Source organism: Protopterus annectens, chromosome 16.part0 (assembly GCF_019279795.1).
Source record: "Protopterus annectens isolate FY-2018-M chromosome 16.part0, PAN1.0, whole genome shotgun sequence".
Classification (NCBI taxonomy): Eukaryota; Metazoa; Chordata; order Ceratodontiformes; family Protopteridae; genus Protopterus; species Protopterus annectens.
In genome coordinates this window covers 136,491,484-136,511,048 of record NC_056750.1, presented here as the reverse complement: position 1 = coordinate 136,511,048, position 19,565 = coordinate 136,491,484, and the positions used below count along the sequence as shown (strand labels likewise).

The 19,565-nt window shown below is 42.2% G+C and overlaps 1 protein-coding gene across 1 annotated transcript in view; it reads right to left on the bottom strand.

Moving 5' to 3' along the window:
* LOC122790878 (receptor-interacting serine/threonine-protein kinase 2-like) overlaps positions 1 to 19,565 on the bottom strand; it is a 528,574-nt gene that overhangs the window by 385,547 nt on the left and 123,462 nt on the right. Inside the window, exon 3 of the mRNA XM_044058543.1 lies at positions 8,188 to 8,506. Within this exon, the coding sequence (XP_043914478.1) occupies positions 8,188 to 8,506 (319 nt within the window). The remainder of the gene's footprint in view (positions 1 to 8,187; positions 8,507 to 19,565) is intronic.

Sequence of the window (19,565 nt, the reverse complement as noted above, 5' to 3'; positions counted from 1 at the left end):
GCTACTTTATCATTACAAAAGTATCTCTGCTTTCCCAAAGGATCTTCTCAAATGGAAAGGACCTTAATACCATTCGTGAAAGCTTCGCTTCTTATAATATTAGAAGATTATCTGGCTTCTAATTGGCAAGGATTAGACCACCATCAGGCTTGAGAAGATCAAAGAGGGTTAAATTATCACTTTTCTTTAAAATAAGATGTATTTTTCCATAACCATACTTTCAAAACAATCATGGGGTAAAGTTCTGCATAACTCATTACTATCAGTCATAATTATCACCATGTCACATTTTTACTTGTTTTTGCCAGAGATTAAAGCGCATATATAATATCTAACATGTGACATTCTCTTAAATATGTTACTGTAATCATGTTTCTCTCAGTCTTGCGTAAGATATCTCTTAGACCTCTTTTAGTCTTGCATAAGATATCGCTTAGACCTCTTAACACAGAGTCCCCAGTAGCTAAAACTGGTGAGTCAATTTTTGAACCCTCTACCATACATGATAGCCTGTTCCTAATTATCTGGGGCAATATGACTGAATCATTATAATAAAACTGTGGAGTGTGTTAGTATAACCATGTATGTTCATCATATTGATCACTGCTACAGTAGCCTTAGCTGTATGGGTTATATCCTGCCAAGGACATAACAGCAGCTAGATTCCAAAGCTTCAGAGCATTGTACATGCACCCAAACTGTCACGCAACTCAAGGTGAGCTGACTAAAAAGACAGGTTTGAGCGCCAAGCCCTTCAGAACTTAACAGACATTGATGAGCGAGCTTCTGTGCAGACTTTTGAGGCTCAGCAGTTGACTTGTGCTGCCCCTTTGCTAGGCAGATGAGTTCTCATTTGGGAAAAACCTTCCACATAATACAAAAAAAAAAAAAAAAGTATGTTCGTTGTACTTTCCTGTTTAGCAAAGTAATTTTAAGCTAGGAGTTTGTGTGTTAACTGTCATGAGACCAGAGTATACTTATAAATGGGAGCACACTTTTTTCCCCGTTAGTTTTAAAGTTGTTTAAAATAATAATACAAAAAACATGTTTTTCTGTGGAGAAATTGTGTTTATTTTAATTTTTGAAGCTAAGTGTTTTAAAGTGCTTTTTCTATGTTTTTCTATGAAAAATGCAACTTTTAAAGACACTGAATTTTTACTGGCTTTTGCTGCTTGTTTCCCCAGGAAAGAAGCTCCATTTTCAGCTTGACCATGGAACAAACAACCCATCTTACAGTCTGTCCTTCTTCCAGCCACAAAAGGGTTAGATGTTTGACATAACAGTTAATGTGTTTCACTCAAAGACACAAGGTACAGGGTTTGATTCTCACTTTTGAAAGGGAAACCGTCTCGGACTGCCTCCTGGCAGACAGGTTCAATGAAAACTTTACCCCCCTGTCCCCCCATCAGTAAACCAGGATATCCCCAGCATCTGTCCTCCCCTCATGATCAGGGAACAGGTCCTTAATGCCCTCTCAAAGGCAAAAAATACAGTCTCCATGGGACCCGATAACATCCCTGGCTGTATCCTACATGAACTCAGGCAAGAGCTCTCAGCTCTGTTAGGACACCCTATTCAACCAAAGCCTGAGCACCGGCTTCATCACAGCTGAGTGGAGGACAGCCACTGTCATCCCTCTACACAAAGGTGGAGCGTCCACTGACCCAGACAATTATAGGCCCATCAGCCTATAATAGCCTGATCTGCAAGGTCATGGAATGCATTGTCATGGACATTATAAACAAGGACATTGGCAACCTCCAAACACTTGACCCCACACAGTTTGGTTTTGTCAATGAGAGATCATGCCTGTTAAACTTGGTCGACTTCTTTGAAACAATCACCAAAGCCATGGATGAAGGGAAGACAGTGCACATCACCTACCTTGACCTAGCCAAACACTATTCCCCACTCTGGCATAATAGATAAACTCTTCCAGCTAGGCATCAACCCTTATGTTACCAAATGGGTAGCCAACTGGCTCACTGATACAACCCACTCAGTGAAAGTAGGAGAAGCCACCTCTAGTAGTAGACCCATAACGAGTGGTGTACCCCAAGGATCGATCTTGGGGCCTCTACTATTTGGGATATACTTTTCTGAGGTGCAAGCCAAAACCAGTGGTCTGTGGCTGACGACGTTTGCAGGGCGCCGTCTTAAATTCCCCTAGTGATGTGTACCTCCTCCAAGAGGGCCTTAGCCAAACTAATGACTGGTGCCAGAAACCATCACAGCTGGCTAGCTGTTTGCCTCAGGTGCAAGTAGGTGAATCTGCTGTGGCCGTAGCTTGCTCCTCAGACCATTCATCTTTCACCCCTGACCCCTCTAATGTAGCACCTACAGCCACTATGGACGGACTGGAAGTCAGTCACATCCTCTCTTGACTGCTGGGGTTCTGTCACTGGGCAAGGGGGAAGCAACTCTCATCGGCTCTGGGAGACAGACTAGGTAAGACATCTGTTTTGCTAGAATGTTCTGCAGCCCCTGGGGAAGCTGCTGTTGCCGTTAATAACACTCTTAACCCCTTTTTTCCTGTCAAAAGAAACACAAAACGAAACATGTTTTTACTCCTAAAACTTCCTTAAAGAGGAGTAGTTCACTGGGTCTGGATTAGAGTTTAATTCAAGCTACTGATCCTTCTTTTAAGGTGGTTTCTGATAAAAGGAGGGGGGATGCTACTTTTTTGAAGAGATTCAAAATTCTGAATCTGGTCAAGAAGGTAATGGGACATTATACAGGGTTTCCTCCTCAGTGTTCTGAATCAAACTCAAAGGAGATCTCAGTTTCTGATTCTCCTGGAGGGTGACGTATCTCTAAGATTTCCAGAATGTACCAGTGTTTTCAGAAGGAGAACAGTGAGTTTTCTCAGTCCCTTACAAAATACTATGAGCTGTTACAGAAGGAATTTCCAGAACCCATTCCTGTTCTGTCAGCTCTGGATGGTGTGTGTGTGTGTGTGTGTGTGTGTGTGTGTGTGTGTGTGTGTGTGTGTGTGTGTGTGTGTGTGTGACTGACTGCAATTTTCTTGATAGTCAGCCTGCTGGTTCTAAAAAGGGGGCAGATGGAATGTATACATTTTGTCAGTCTTTTACTTTTTTATACACTCATCCCAACCCAGCAAATATTGCTTCAGTTAATCCTACTGCTGTTAAACATTTGATTCATTCTAATCCTACTCTTTCTGATAAGGATGAGAAGATTACTGATAAGTATGGGGAAAAGTGTATGCTTCTACAACTTTGATTTTCAGAATTTTGAATTGTAAGGCTCATGTGCTATTCTGACTAACTGTGAAAGTATGAGGAAAGTGTTCTCTGCAATTTTTTCTTCTGATCTGCTTTAAATTTAGTTTCTTCCATTTCGCAGGCCACAACTCATTGTTTACAGTGTGTGTACGACTCTGTTGATACTTCTTCCAGGGTTAAGGCCACTAATACTGTTTTGAGGACATCTGCCTGGCTGCATTCTCAGAATCTGACAGATGATGTGAAAAATTAGATTTTAAATTCTCCTTTGGATAGATCTTTACTTTTTGATTCTTCTGATGCAGAGGTTAACAAAAATTTTGATGAAAGGGATAAGCTGGTACAGAGAATCTAAGTTCAGCCCTCCATTTCCAAATTTTCTAAGGGATTCTCTAACCCTTCATCCACAGTTTTAGCAAAAAAAAAAAAAAAAAAAAAACCAAAATAAACACTCTCACCAAAATGTGAGTAAACAGACGTTTAAGAAATGGCAGCGGGGCTCCAAAAATAATTCAGGACCCTCCAAAAATGAAGGACAGTCCAGCAAGTCAGAATGACTATTTAAGGGACCTTGTCCCCCAACCCTGGCAGTCTCTTTTCCCTTCCAGAAATCCTGAATCTCCATTTTTAACAGTTTCAGATGAATGGGTTCTGAAGATCATTCATCAAGGTTATAGATGGCAGTGGGAGGAAATCCTTCCTTCCTTCCTAAGCGGTAATTTTTCAACCACCAGACAATATGCCTCTATCTCCCCCTGTCCTTCAAACACATGCTGTCTCAGGGAGTGATAGAACCAGTTCCTCCTAACTAGGTTAAGAAAGGTCTTTATTCAAGGAATTTTAGTAACAAACAAAGAAGATGCTTGAAGACTAGTTCTAGATCTTTCTTTCCTAAACCCATGTGTGATAGTGTCCAAGATCAAAATGCTGTCACTTCACAACCTGTTACCTCTTCTTCCTTGTTTAAGTTTCCTGGTAACACTAGATTTAAAAGATACGTATCACCACATCTCAATTCATTCAGACTTCAGGTGTTTCTTAAAGGTTTGTGTGTCTAGATGAGATTATCAGGTCTCTACCTTACCCTTTGTACTCTCTACTGCACCAAGAATGTTCACAAAGCATCTAGCTTCAGTTACAGCTCTTTGGAGGCTGCAGGGTATCCACATTTTTCCATATTTTGAAGGCTTGCTTATCTTTGCATAGTCTTTTTCAAAGTATCAAGAAGTTCTCACTTGTGTGAGAGATCATTTACACAAGCTAGGATTCCAAGACAACATTCAGAAAATCTTTTTAACTCCCTCACATATGATTGTGCTCCTGAAGTATCAGCTAGACACCTCAGTTCAAAGAGCTTTTCATCCACAGGAAAACAGATCTCTATCTAGAACTATTTCAAATATTTTCCACTCAGTCTTCTGAGACTGCAAGGGAATACTCAGGATTTTGGGTCTCGTGACATCTATGATTCTCACGATACCCCTGGAAAGACCCCATTTGAGAAGGATACCATGGTATCTAAAGTCACTTTAGTCCCAACACCAACATCCTTTATCTTTTCAAATTCCAATTCTGGGGTTTGTCAGAAAATAAATCTTTTCATGGAGACAGCAAATTTCTTTAAAACCAGGTCTCCCCTTGCTACCACAGACCCCTCAGACTTTGCTTGGGGAGCATTTTCAGGAGGGATAAAAGTGCAAGGTGTGTGGGTCACCAAGGACAGATATTAGCACATAAATATAAAAGAAATGCTTTTCAGTCGGCTCAGCTTAAGCTGACTGTTTGGGTGCACTGCATGTTGCCTGAAGCTTTGGAAGTTGGTCGGCTGTTGTGTCCTTGATAGAATATAACCCATATAGCTAAGGGTACTGCAACAGTTATCACTTGAACAGCTACTGTTATGGTAATTCTACTTACACAGCTAAGTTCTTTCAGTCCAGGGTAAGATATCTCTTAACCTTCTTAACATGGGGTCTCCAATAAATAAAGCCTGTAAGTTAGTTTTTGACCCTCTACCACACAAGGTATAGTTTTGTTCCATATTACCGGGGGGTATGACCGAATTGCTATTGTGATGAATCTGTGAAATGTTTGAGTATCCAGTTCTGAGAGTTTAGAATTGATGCATTTAATCACACAGTCCTAATTATGAGGGCATTTCCAGTTTGTTAGATTTTCATTTTACGGCCTTTGCAGCCAAGTTATTATCTTGTTTCCTTGTTAGTGTTCAGTGGCTCTACATGTGGAGTGTAGTGACCTGAGGCACGTCCAACACAACTAGATGACAAGAGAAATGAACAGACTAGCACCTTGGCATAAGTCCTGTTAGAAGTAAGGGGGTGCTCACTAATCTTTTTAGTTGTGTAGAGCTTTGCTGTAGTGAAAGAAATGCCTGCAACCCTCACACTTGGAATCACTGTCCCCAACTAAAAGGAATTTGACAGGGAGCAACAAGTAGCGTAGACATTCTCTAAGGAATCGGAGTGCTACTGATCGGAGAGGGACAGTTCAGATGTTCTTTACATTTTCTGATCTAAGACAGAAAGAAATTGGTAGAATTTTATTCATTTATTTACTTATTTATCCATCCATTATTAGGGTTAGTCCCACTAAATTAGTGGCTTCTTTTAAGAGAAGACCCGAGGTAGTACTTCTATTACTGGAGAAAAATTGGCCAGAGCATCAGGGAATTTCCCCTTCTCTTTTCAATAGGTGCCATGGGATCTTTTACATCCATGTGAGCTGCCTCCAACTTAAGTAGATGGGACTTTGGTGTAATGTCTCATATGAAGGATGACAAATTCAGAAGCGCAGTGTCCCATAATGATGCACTGCAGTGTCAGTATTCCAGACAACTAGAGTGGAAATAACCCACCCCTTCCGGTTTTCCAGCACTAAAGATGAGTGTGCTACCAAATTGCACCACTTAAACTGACAAATTAGGATGCAGAGACTGGGTTGTGTTACAAATCCATAGAGAGATTATATTAATCTATCCATGACCACATGCAAACAGGCAGTAACACAGTCAAAATAACAAACAGAGGTAGGTACACGGAAGAGTTGCACCCTGGAGGTAGGTACGGTGCAGACCCACACCCTGGAAGCAGATACAGTGCACTCTTATCCTTGGGGCAACTACGATGGAGACTCACACTAAAGCATACTTTGCAACCATCCAGATTTTCGCAGAATACAGAAATTTTTTCATCATATTTTTGTCCTGTTCCTCATAAAACTTGTGGTTTTTCTAACTAATCATTAATGACTGGAGTCACTAAATAGCATATATTTGAGTTTCAGACTTCATATTCTTCAGAAAATGCATACTAATGCAAAATCTGGTATTTCAGAATCTTAAGTTTATAAGAGCAATACATAAAATTTGCCCTTGATTTTGGACCTTTGTTCCCCTATTATTTTTGGTTTTGCCCAGACTTCTTTCACTTGGATGTTGAGAGGTATGCACCAAGGAGGTAGGTACAGAGCAGACGTGTACAATGGAGGCAAGTACTGTGCAAACTCATACACTGAAGATAGGCGCAGTACTTTGCAGACTTGCACCCTAGAAGCAGATACAGTGCAATCTCACCACAGAGGTAGGCACAGTGCAGAATTGTACCTTAGATGTAGACAGGTAGCTAGGTACTGTGCAAACTCACAGTGGAAGTAGGTACAGTGCTTTACAGACTTGCACCTTAGCGGTAGATACACTGCAATCTCACCAAAGAGGTAGGAACACTAGAGACTTGTACTCTGGACGTAGGTAGGTAGATAGGTACTGTGCAAACTCACATACTGGAAGTAGGTACAGTACAGAGACGCACCCCGGAGGTAGGTACAGTGCAGACTTACATTCAAAGTTATTATTATAGTGTAACTAATTTTCAATGCACAGAAGAAATCTTCATTAGGGTGATGGGGAGAGCTGCTTGAGTGAAGTATTTATTCAATAAAAGCCTTTTTAACTGTACTTTTGAAGCATTTGTCTACACAAACAGTTTTCTGTGGGTAGTATTTAGGGTCTAGGGAATACAACAGAATGGTAAATTAATTTAATTACATTAAAGGGAATGCCTTTATAAAATGCTATTTTAGTCATCACAAATAAAAGCCAAAGAGGAATGGCAGAAAATCTTAAGTCAAACTAAACTCCATAGCCAGTGGGTTTAACACAAAAGAAAGAAAAATGCTGTTTTTTTTCACACAGAGCTGTTATAACACAGAAGGTATTATTTAAGTCAGGTTTCTCAAGAAACCTTTAAATTCTTTTCTTCAGTCATCTGAAAGACAACAAGCGACTACAACAATGAAACTAAAGAGATTAACATACATAAATAACAGCAAGTAAAAAGAAAAATCAAATACATATGTGTCAAGTGACTAAAATGTAGTACAGGAAGGTTGTGTCATTTACATCACCCCATAAGTGTGTGTGTGTGTGTGTGGGGGGGTCCCTCCTGTCCTTCCTGTCCTCCTGCACCTCAGGAATGTATATAGCATAGTCTGATTTTTAATAAAAACTAACTCAAGGCACATGTCCCATAACAAGAATTTATGCACATCATTCCGGACCTCTTTTAAAACATCAGTATTACTATTCTGTAAAATGCATCACACATACTTAAAGTTTAAAGGACAACACACTCCCTCAGTCAGGTTTACACAGTTCAGCACATAAACACACCAAAGGCATACCACTCTTATCCGTCAGCAAGAGTTCAATTAATTAGGTTTTGGCATACAAAGACATTTACAGATTCAACTTTCCTGAACACGGATTCAAACCGATGTGGTGGAGCATAATGCAGTAATGATAGCTACAAAGATGTTTTGTTGGGGCTACTGAATGACAGCCTTGAAAATGTTCAAGTTCTTGCTAAAACAAGAAAAAAAACTGCATAATAAATGGGTGGGAACCAAACAGGCACACTTTACTCACCTTGACATGGAAGCTTTCATCTAACAGGATATTACTGGGTTTAAGGTCCAGGTGGAGTACAGGTGGCTTCAGTCCATGCAGATAGTTCATACCCAGGGCCACTTCATAAAGGATGCGAAACTGAAGGGTCCTAGGAAGAGGGCGAATATGCCTTGTAACACTAAATAATGACCCATTCTCCATATACTCCATAACAAGTCCCAGACGAAACCCTAGTTCTTCTGGTTTCTGGTATATGCCATAAAGGCGTAAAATGTAATCAAATCGAACATCATTCATTATTTTGGCTTCCTTGATGAGGTCTTGTTGGTTGTGTTTCCTAAGAAGGAAGGCAGGCAAACAGATGTAAACATACTAAAATGACAGCTGAAAAGACAAACAGTCCTGTAGAAAAACAGTTTTAGAGGTTCCAAATCAATCACAAACTAGATGTAGCAGGCACAGTGGGTAGCAGTAGTGCAAGTGCCTCTGAAAATCTGTGCCTCTCAAACAGGTAAAAAATAAAGATTATAAAGTGCTACATACAACAGCCTCCATTTAAATGCAAGCAGCTGTATGCATACTAGAGACTATGAGGGTGCATTTCATGTAGGATTCTCTGACTTATACAGATGACCTGCAGGTGCACTGTCAAAGGTAAGGGAGAAATGTATGCTACACCTAATGACCACTAAAAAGGGAGCTAGTATCTTTGGATCACTCTGGTGAATCAGTCTGGGACACTGGAAAGGGTAAAACTGAAAGGGGAGGTCAAAGCAAATGTTAAGGGTTTATGATGACTGTAAACTTGGTGCCATCAAACTCCCCAGAGGATACCAAAATCCACCAAGAAGACCTCTACCAAACAAATAGCTGCTGTTAAAACCATGATCTAAATTTAAATGCAAAGAAATGTATAATCTTATTCTTTGGCAAGGAAGACTTCCATTGTAACTAACACTGACACTGCACCTCTGAAAGTTGATTATGTAGTTAGGGATTTGGAAACCTATTTGTCCTTTGATCACCAAATATCCACTACTGCAAGGAAAGTCCTTTATATCATGCAGTTTATATCTAGATGTATGGCATCTAGGTCCAGGGATGCAATCATTCCACTGTACTCTGATCTCATTAGGCTGAGCATTGCAGACATTGTCCCTTTCAGTATATTCCTGCCCAAACAGTTCTCACAACTGGAATAACTGCAATGCTTTCTCATTAAAAAAAAAAAAAAAAAATCACGGGCCTAAATCATAAAAATGATGCAGGCCATCTCAAAGCTTTGTCCCCCTTCTTGGTATAGTAAAGACTGCTAACAGACAACCTCTGCCTCACATATTGAGTCTCAACAGACCCTATTTGGTCAGACCTATTACATTTTTGCTATTCCAATGGTAGAGTGAAGACATGCTCAAGGGATCTCAATTGCTATTTTCTTTGTCAGAGTTCTATCATTATGTTCTAAATCTTCCAATGCATCATTATATGTTCTTTTATATTTTTCTTTCTCTACTTTTCTCACATCATATTGTCACTATAAAAAGAAAATATTTTGACATTTTGCCTTAAATATCATCCACCATTCATGTATCTTTTCATTCCTTCGCCTGTTTTTATATATTATTTTTTTATCTCTAGACATAATTCAAGATGATCAGAAAATCCTGTTTCAACTGCCTCCTATTCTCCTATAACTAAATCTTCCAATACTATAAAATAATCTAGTTCAGTTCTATACATCTCTCTTTTCTAAGTCCATGAATTTTTGTCCCAAAGTTTTAACTCATCACATCTTATAACTTCTAACATTTTTCTTATATCATTTCCTTTCATTTTATGCTTGCCTCATAAATCACAATTAAAGTCTCCTGTTATTATAATGTTCATATTTATCACTACATAGTCTATAATCTGATGAATACAAACTTTCCCTTCCTTTACAGTTAGTATAAGCATATGTTATAATTCTGTATACTTAGTCTTTCCATTTTAAATCCATGATATCTTCATTACATTTCTACAGAATACAGCTATTCCAGAACATCTCTCATTCCCCAAATTCCAGATTATCTTTCCTACCCATAGTTTCTCTGCTTGTAATCTTTCATTTGTTACAAATCCCGTGCCTTCTAATATAATTACATCTACATCACATGTATCACATACCACTCCAGAATTCCTATTCTTCTTACTATATTCCTAATACTATTCACATTTACAGAAAACACTCTAGTTTTCACTTTCCCTTTTCCTTAGCTTCATGGTTTCATACATTTATAACTAATTACTACACTAGTTTTCTGAAGAGGCCATTCTAAGCCTAACTAATTTTTCACAGTGTGGGGTAACTCTTTACCGTGGAAGAGTAGCAAAAGGATATAGATTTGGAGATCCAGGAGGATATGGTCTGTTTGGATACAGCTTTCCCCAGGCCCCTGGGGTGAAAAGATACAAAGAGCTGGTTGGACTTTCTGATGTCCTTATTCTTATCCAGATAGAACCTCACTTGCCTGTGAACATCTAGGGAATGGAGCACTCTCTCACTGTCATTATGTGGCAATGGAAAGCGTTGGACTTTCTGATGTCCTTAGTCTTATCCAGGTAGAACCTCACTTGCCTGTGAACATCTAGGGAATGGAGCACTCTCTAGCTGTCATTAGGTGGCAATGGAAAGAAGGTGGGTAAATGGATAGGTTGGTTAAGTGACAGTTCTTGACCACTATGGGCATGAAGGAAGGGTTAGTGCGAAGACAGACCCTATCCTTATGAAAAATGAGGTAAGGTGGAGAATCCATGAGTGCTTGTAGCTCTGAGACTCTTCAGGCTGAAGTAAGAGCTACAAGCAAAACAGTTTTCCAAGTGCATATCTTTAATGTGGTGGAAGCTGCTGGCTCAAAGGGGGGGTAGCAATAAGTTTTCCAGAACAAAATTCAAGTCCCAAAGAGGGGGGAATGGGTTTCCTCTGTGGTCTGATGTGCAGGATCCCACGAGAAAGAGCTTCACCTCTAACCTGGATAATAGGGGTGGATCGAGAGATAAACAAGCTGAGATAGCTGACAGATGGACTTTCACTGAAGAATATGATAGTTCAGACTTTAGAAGCTCACACATACAGGCCAAAATTAGAGGTATATCCACCTGAAAGGGGTCTAGTTACCTTTGAAGATAGCAGGTACAGAACATTTTCCATTCTAATAAATAGGATCTCCTAGTAGTAGGTTTTCTGGCATCCTGCAGGACAGATAGCACATCCTCGGAGTAAAGGTGTCTGAAAGGGATCAGAAGTTAATCACTCACAAGTTAAAACTGAGGGTTTGCAGGTGTGAGTGGATGAGAGATCCCCTCTGTTGTGTGATGAAGCCCACCTCCTGAGGCAACTTGTGGTGATTGCCCTTGGCTAATAATAAAAGAAGGGGGAACCAGTGCTGCCTTGGCCAATAGGGGGTCACCAGCAAGATTTTTGTCTTGTCCCACTGAATTTTCAGCAGGCTTTCTGTATTAGAGGGCATGGGGTGAACGCATATAGGGACATCTCCTTCCAGGAAATTGAGAAGGCATCCACTCTCCTGGCTTGTGGTGAATGGAACCTTGAGAAGAATAGTTGTAATTGTCTGTTTTGGGGGGAGGCAAACAAATCTATATGTGGTATGCCCCACTGGTGGACTATGTCTAGGAAGACATCTCTGTGCAACATCCATCTGTGATTGCGAGACAATGACCTACTGACTGCATCTGCCTGATCGTTGTCCTGTGATGGGATGTACAGTGCCTAGTGTTATCTTGGATTGAGTGACCAACTCCTATGTTTGTATGGCCGGTTTGCAGAGTAAGACCTCGTCTCACCCTGCTTGTTGATGTACCATAGCAGTGTGGTGTTAAGACTTGGAGGGGACCTGGATGTAGGACAGGGAGGAATACCTTTAGGGCTAGGATAAACATTCATTTCCCTTATACTGATGTGTTTTTTCCAAAGGGAAGGCTCCCATTGAGCTTGCACCTTGAGTCCATTCATAGTGGCTCCACACCCCAGATCTGAGGCATCTGTGTACATGTGTTGAACTGCACTGAGGAGCTGTAATAGTAGTCCTGGATTCAGGTGATTTTGCTAAATCCACCACCTTATTTCCTTTTTCCAGGCAGGGGAGGAAGGGAACCTGAAAATCTAGGAGGTGGTCGTGTTGAACCAGACATTCTTCAAGTACCATTGGAACTTCCTCATATGGTGTAGTCTAGCAAGGGGCAATATGGGGAGAGTGGCTGCCATCAGACCTAGTAGGCAAAGAAATTCCCCAGGCTGAAATGCTGTTGCTTAACAGTAAATTCAAAAAGAAAATGGTCAGAGAAGTGACCTTTTCTGGTGGGAGGAAGGCCTTCATAACATCCGTCTTAAACCCAAGAAAATTTTGTCTTGGGAGGGTGTAAGGGAGGACTTGACTGTGTAACCCAGACTTCCTAGGAGGGACATGATGAATTGGAGGGGTCTCTGTAGAGTGCTTGCTTCCTCTGCCTGGATGAGGAGGTCATGCAAGTATGGGAAAGCTGTGTATGCCTTTTGTTCTGCAGAAGGCTACTGCTGGGGCTAGACACTTTTTAAATACCCTTGGTGCTGTAGATAAACCGAAGGGCAAGGCAGTAAACTGGTAATGTCAGGATGGCACAGAAAAATGCAGGAACTTGCGGAAGTCTGGGTGGATAAGGATGTGAAGGTATGCCTCCTTCAGGTCCAAAGTGGCCACGAAGGCACTGGGTGTCAAAAGTGGAAGAAGCGTTTGTAGGGATAGCATGCAGAAGGAAGTTACATGCAGGAAGGGATTTAGAAGAGACAGGTCCAGGATGGGTCCCCATGGGCCATCCTTTTTGGGACCAGGAAGAGCCTGGAATAGAAACCTTGACCCTCCTGCCCTGGAGTGACTCTCTCTATTGTTCCTTGAATGAGTAAATCCTGAATGACCTGAGGTATGAGGTAGATTTGTTTTTTTTTTTTTTTTTGGAGGGAGGGGAATGCCTTTTGGAGAAGGTCTTTCCTGCCAAGTGATAAAAATAACCTTTTTCCACAACTGAAAGCATCCTGTTGTCTGAGGTGATTTGTTGCCACAGGGGGAGACAGTGAGAGAGACGGGTAGAAAGGGGGACATGGTGAATGGTGTTTAGCCAGTCAGTCATACATTGTTAGGTCTGTATGGAAAGGGCTGTGTGGAGGTAGTGTGAGAGGAGCTGGTCCTAGAGGAAGAAGGTCTCCTGGCATCTTTCCTTGGCTTGGAGGAAGGGGGTGTGGATGCCTTTCTAACAAAGCTAGGCTTGACTGGGTAGTTCCTATGGAACTTAGGGACTGCAGATACAAAACGATGCTTGAGATCCTTACTTTATTCTTGCAGATTTTTAAAAGCTTCTGCAGATTGCTTACCAAAAAGGAACTTGTCGTCAAGAGGAGCATCCATGATTTTGTTTCTGAAATCATCTGACAGAGGTTGTAACTATAGCCAGGAGTACCTGCATAGAACAGAAGCAGATGCAGCAGCCCTAGCTGATGCTTCTGCAGGCATCATAGCTGCATTTGATGAAATACCTTGCAACTTGTGCTGCTAAGGATAATTTTGAGGCAATTTGAGGTTTTGTTGGAGAATAAGGCATAGAGGAGAGCAGATCTGAGGCCTGGGAGACTAGGTCTAAGGCATTCCTTTCTGTATGTGTCTGGTAATTGATGGCCCAAAAGGCCAGGGTTGAGGAAGTGTAGATCTTCTTTCCTAATCTGTCCATCACCTTGCGGTCTTTATCTGGTGGCAGTAAGGAAGAGGGTAGCTGTCTAGATTGTTTGTCTGCGGAGACAGCAATCACATCTGTGTCTGCCATTGGTGGTTTGATGAAAAATTTGAAATCAGGCACCTTGTAAAACTTGTCTGGTCTTTTTGGGGTCAGTGGCTGAAATTCTGGGATCTGGGAAGCACAGGCAAAGGCATCTAAGTATGGTGGTACTACAGGAAGAATAGCAGAGGGTGAGGGGGACTGCAGAAGTTCAAAATATTTCTTCTGCACCTTTGTCATTTGAGTGGAGTCCTATTTAAAATATTCCCTCATTTTGAAGATGGTCTCTCCCAAAGGTAATGTCCTCAGGAGGAGAATCCCCTTCCAAGGAATCCTCATCCGGAGAGCAGTGTTCCAGGGGGGAAGCCAACTATGAGGAGTAGGAGAGGGACACATCAGAAGAAGAGGAAGAGTCTTCCTCTTGAGTATGAGAAAGTTGTATAGGGCTAGCAGAGACAGGCCCGGGACTTAAGGTCGGAATGGAGGTTGTTTGTGAAGCAGTAGTCCTCAGGGCCATAAAGGCCTGAAAAAGGGACCGAGAAAATGCCGGCCAGTCTGGCTAATGATCTGCTGGGGAACATAAATGTTTTTGTCTTCTACTTCCTTTTGAGGGAAGGGGTCTTTGGTCCTGGCTGAATGGGCAAAGACCTGGGGAATTGACGTCGGGCCTGGGGTAGGAGTGCCTTCCCTGGAGACGTATGGTAACAGCAGCCGGTCTGGTGAGCCTGGTCCCCTCCGACATCAGAGAGCGACATCGCAGATACCTCCTCGGACGTGCAGGCTGTAGAAACAAGGGCGGCTTCCGAAACGGTACCTGCCGAAGTCATGAGCCCTATTGGACATTCCTCAGCCCCTAGACCAGAAGCTGGCAGGACTTCCATACTCAGAGGCACAGTGTCAGGCCTAGATACCTTGTCCTCCTTCTTAGGCAGCTCTGCAGTGACGTCCAGTTCTGGTTCCATACCGAGGGCTAGGCATTTCAGAAGCTGGTTTTCCACAAAGAGCTTAAGAGCTGCAAGACGGCTGCACAGTGTTTTAGGAACAAATGACTGGCAGATTGTACACACTTTATAGTTGTGGGACAGCCCTAAGCAAAACAAGCAGAGGTCGTGGCTGTCTTTGTGCAGGACTTGCTAACCGCACTTACATTTTCCCTTCTTAGACTACGTGGACGGAATCTGCTAAGAAAGACTCAAACAGCAACCTAAGCTTAGCAAAAAAGTAAGAAGAGGTTCCCCAATGGGGTACTTATTTTTATCGTACTCACAAGCACAGAGCTGAACAAGCAAGATGAACTTTGACTGTGGGAGAGAAGTTCTGTGGTCTGTGCGTGCAGACGTCACATTTATGGCCCACAGTTTATGGTCCCAGTGTGTGACATCCCATGCACCTTACAGCAGCCAGGCTAAGCTTTTGTATATGAGTCGGACGTTCGGGTCACCTAAGGCAGAAGATCCCACATGTGAGAATACTGCAACATGAGAACAGAAGGACATCTGTCGATTTATAGGTTCATAGGTAGATACTAGGCTATTGGCCCTAGGGCCTATATAAGCCTAGCCAAAAAGGTACCCTAGCTTTCTCCACCCAAGAAAATTATTTTCCTGTGCCCCTATTGAGCAGAGCCAAAGAAGTGATCCCTGGGGTGAATTTCCTATTTCCCATCCAATCATCAAGATTTTTCTTGAAGAGTGCTAATGAGGAGCTTTGTTTGATATAGATAGATAGGTAGGTTGTTCCAGGATATGGGAGGTATCTGAGACAGGAATCTATCCCTCCAGCATGTTCTGTTTATTGTGGTGACAAGGTTTAGCACTTGGTAATAGTACAAAGTAGGAACTGTAATCCTTGTAGCAGGCACACATGACACACCATTCAGCATTTTTGATGCTTTCAGCTAGTTTAAATACATTTAATCAGTTATGGGACATTTACTGATCATTTTTTTTTTTGCAGTTCATAGGTGATTACTAGGCTAATGGCACAACAGCCTTTACAACCCTAGCCAATAATACCCACAATATGAAAATATTCTATCTTAATTCCCCAGATATGTGATGGGGTAGTATTAGGGTAGTGGGTCTTTGGGTGCTGGAGCCCTGAGTTGTTTTACAGACTGCTTCTGCCTACAAAGGATATAGGCAGTATCCCAGAAGTGAATTTACAGTTCCTCATCCATTCATCCAAATTCTTTTTGAAAAGACTGAGGGATGGGCTTTGTTTTACAGAGATGGGAAGTTCATTCCATAGACGAGGTAGCCTTTGGGATATGAAATCTGTCTCTCCAGCAAGTTCTGTTAAGAGTCACAGATAAGGGGCAGGTACATGGAACGCATAACCCTTGAACAATTCTTCTTGAGAATATGTAACATTTTTATCAGGGTTGGAGCAGAGAATGCCTTGTAGTTCAGGCATAATTCCCTGCTCAATAAACAATATGAGACAGAGTAAAGGGAAAGAACCTTTAGTCAGTCTGCATAAGGCATGTGTCTTATGCTTTGTATTTTTTTAGTGAGAAAGCTCTGGGGCCACTCCAGTTGGTATAACTGCCTGGTTAGGTACACACAGAAGACAGCACTGTACTCTATTATGGGCCTGATGAGGGCCATGTACAATGGCACTATGACTTCATTTGATCTTGATTCCATGCCTTTACTTATAAGGTGAACCACACAGAAGGATTTCCTCACTATTGTAGGCACAGTGGTCAGAGTATAGTTTACTATCTGTCTGTATTCCTAGGTCCCTCACCACTGGGTTTACTTTTAGGGGTGTGCTATCAATATTATAATTTGTAAGGATATCCGATTTATGAAAGGGTATAATTATGCATTTTTAGCATTTATTCTCAGACCATGGTTTTGGCACCAGTCATTTGTTGTTTTTAGGCCTATTTGTAGGATGTCAACATTGTTTGGGGATTCAATGACTGATCCCAGCTTACAGTCGTGAGCCAAAGGGCCCCAACATCGGCCTTCACTTCAGAGAAGAAAACAGGAGGGGTCCCAACACTGAGACCTGTGAGACACCACTAGTAAACATGTTTCTTATCAGAAGTGGATTCACTTATCCAGACGTGTGTCCCATCAGTGAGCCAGTTGGCTATCCATCTGACTATGTAGGGGTTTATGCCTAACTCACTAAGTTTATCTATGAACCCTGAGTGAGGGATTGTGTTGAAAGCTTTGACCAGGTCTAGATAAGTGCTGTGCAGCATTTTACCCTCATCCATGGCTCTGGTGACTTTCTCAAAGAAGTCTACCAGATTGAGCAGACAAGACCTCCTTTTGACAAAGCTAAATTGGGTCTGATCTAGTTTTTTGGAGAGTTCCTATATCGTTACTGATAAGGTCCATGATAATTCTCTTCATGGCCTAGCAGATAAGACTGATCAAGCTTATGGGTCTGTAGTTCCCTGGGTCAGTTGATGAGCCCCTCCCCCCTTGTGCAGACTCCATTGCTCTGGGACAAAGCCCGTCTGGAGACTGTGGTTAAAAAGTGTTTCCAGTGGCCTTGATAGATCCTGTTTTAAGTTATTTAAAGAAGCATCCTGGAATGCTGTCAGGACCCATGGAGGCTGTGTTTTAGGCTTTAGCAAGTGCAGTAAGGACCTGTTCCCTCATAAGAAGAAGTTCTGTTCTTACCATAACGTTCCATGTTAGTTGTCTACTTCTCGCCTTCTTTCTTGCTGGATGGGTTCGGAGCCGATCCTCAGCTCCGACTCGGCCTATACTATAGCTCGAGAGCTATTTTTACCGGCTCGAGGCAGCCCTATAACCCACAATACCATGCGCTAACTCCCCAGATCTCGTTTGGAAGCTAAGACATAGTATAAATGTAATATCATAATATCATAATCCTCATTTGCACGTACGGGCTCCCTGCTAGTAACATTAAGGATACGGGGAAACCGTAACATGTTATATCTCCAGAAATGGAAGGACTCCGAGACCTCAAGTCTATCCAGGCTAGGGGGCAGGAGGGAGGGATGCAAGAAAGAAGGCGAGAAGAAGACAACTAACATGGAACGTTATGGTAAGAACATAACTTCTTAATGTTAAGTTGTCATTCTCGCCTTCATTCTTGCTGGATGGGACAGCATCCCTAGCATCTTAGTCCTGGGTGGCTCAATAGAACAGACTCCTGAGTACAGTGGAACCAAAGTCAGCTCTATTTCTGGAGGCTATATCAAGTTTGTAATGGGCAATAAAGGTATGTTTGGAAGCCCATGTAGCTGCTGCACATATGGCATCTAGTGGTAACCTTGCTTGAAATGCCATTGATGTTGATAGTGCCCTGGTTGAATGAGCCTTAGGCCTAGAGGGAAGTTGCCTGTGTCTCAACTCATAGACAAAGTTAATAATAGATGTCAACCATCTGGAAAGAGTAACCTTCGATACCGGAAGCCCTTTCTTTCCTGCAGCATAAGAGAGAAAGAGCTGGTCTGACTTTCTGTGTTGTTTTGTCCTGTCTAGATAATACCGTAATTGGCGATTAACATCTAATGAATGTAATTTCTGTTCAGCCCTGTTGGCATAGTCTGGGAAGAAGACAGGCAAGTCAATGGAGTGGTTTAGATTTGCTTCAGAGGACACTTTCGGTAGGAAGGAAGGGTTTGTTCTGAGAGTTACCCTGTCTTTGTGAAAGACCAAATAAGGGGGAACAGACAGACAAGGCTTGAAGTTCCGATACCCTTCTGGCAAATGTTATGGCTACTAAAAAACAGAGTTTTCCAAGAAAGAAGCTTGAGGGAGCAAGAAGCTGCAGGTTCAAAAGGAGGCAGAATCAATGAGGTTAGAACTAAATTCAAATCCCATTGTGGAGGTGGATCTTTAATTGGAGGTCTAAGCAAAAAGATGCCCTTGAGGAAGGCTTTACAGAGTTTGTGGGACATAATGTTTGCTTCTGAGAGCCCAACATGAAAATTAGCAATGGCCGCTAATTGTACCCTGATAGTGGCCGACAATGACCCTGAATGAAAAAGCTCCGCCAGAAAGTCTAGAACCTTATGAATGGGTGCATGGAAAGGATCTAGGGACCTAGTTTGTGCCCAATGCGAAAAACGCTTCCATTTACTCGCATACGTCTTCCTAGTATTGGACTTATGGGAAGCCAGAATGATATCACGAACAGGAGGAGAAATAAGGGGAAGCCTGGCTATGGCTGAAAGTGGAGCAACCAAGCTGTGAGGTTGAGGGAATGAAGAGACTGATGCAGCTTGCCCGTGAGATGGGTCAACAGATCCGGAAGGGGTTCCAGATGCCAAGGCTGTTCCAGTAGGTAACTGTGCAGGAACGGAAACCATACTTGTCAAGGCCAAAACGGGGCAATGAGGATAATTTTGGATCTCAATGCGGTTGCTTTCTGAATTAATTGCGGGATCAATGGCAAGGGAGGAAAGGCATATAGAAGACCCCGGGGCCAATGGTGAACAAGAGCGTCTCTGGGGGGGATGGCCTGGTAGAGGAAAGAGTGTGAAGAAGTCGAGGCACTTGCTGTTTTGAGGAGTTGCGAAAAGATCACAGCAAGGCTGGCCCCACTTCTGAAATATTCTGTCTGCTACCGCTTGATTTAGAGACCACTTGTGAGGCATG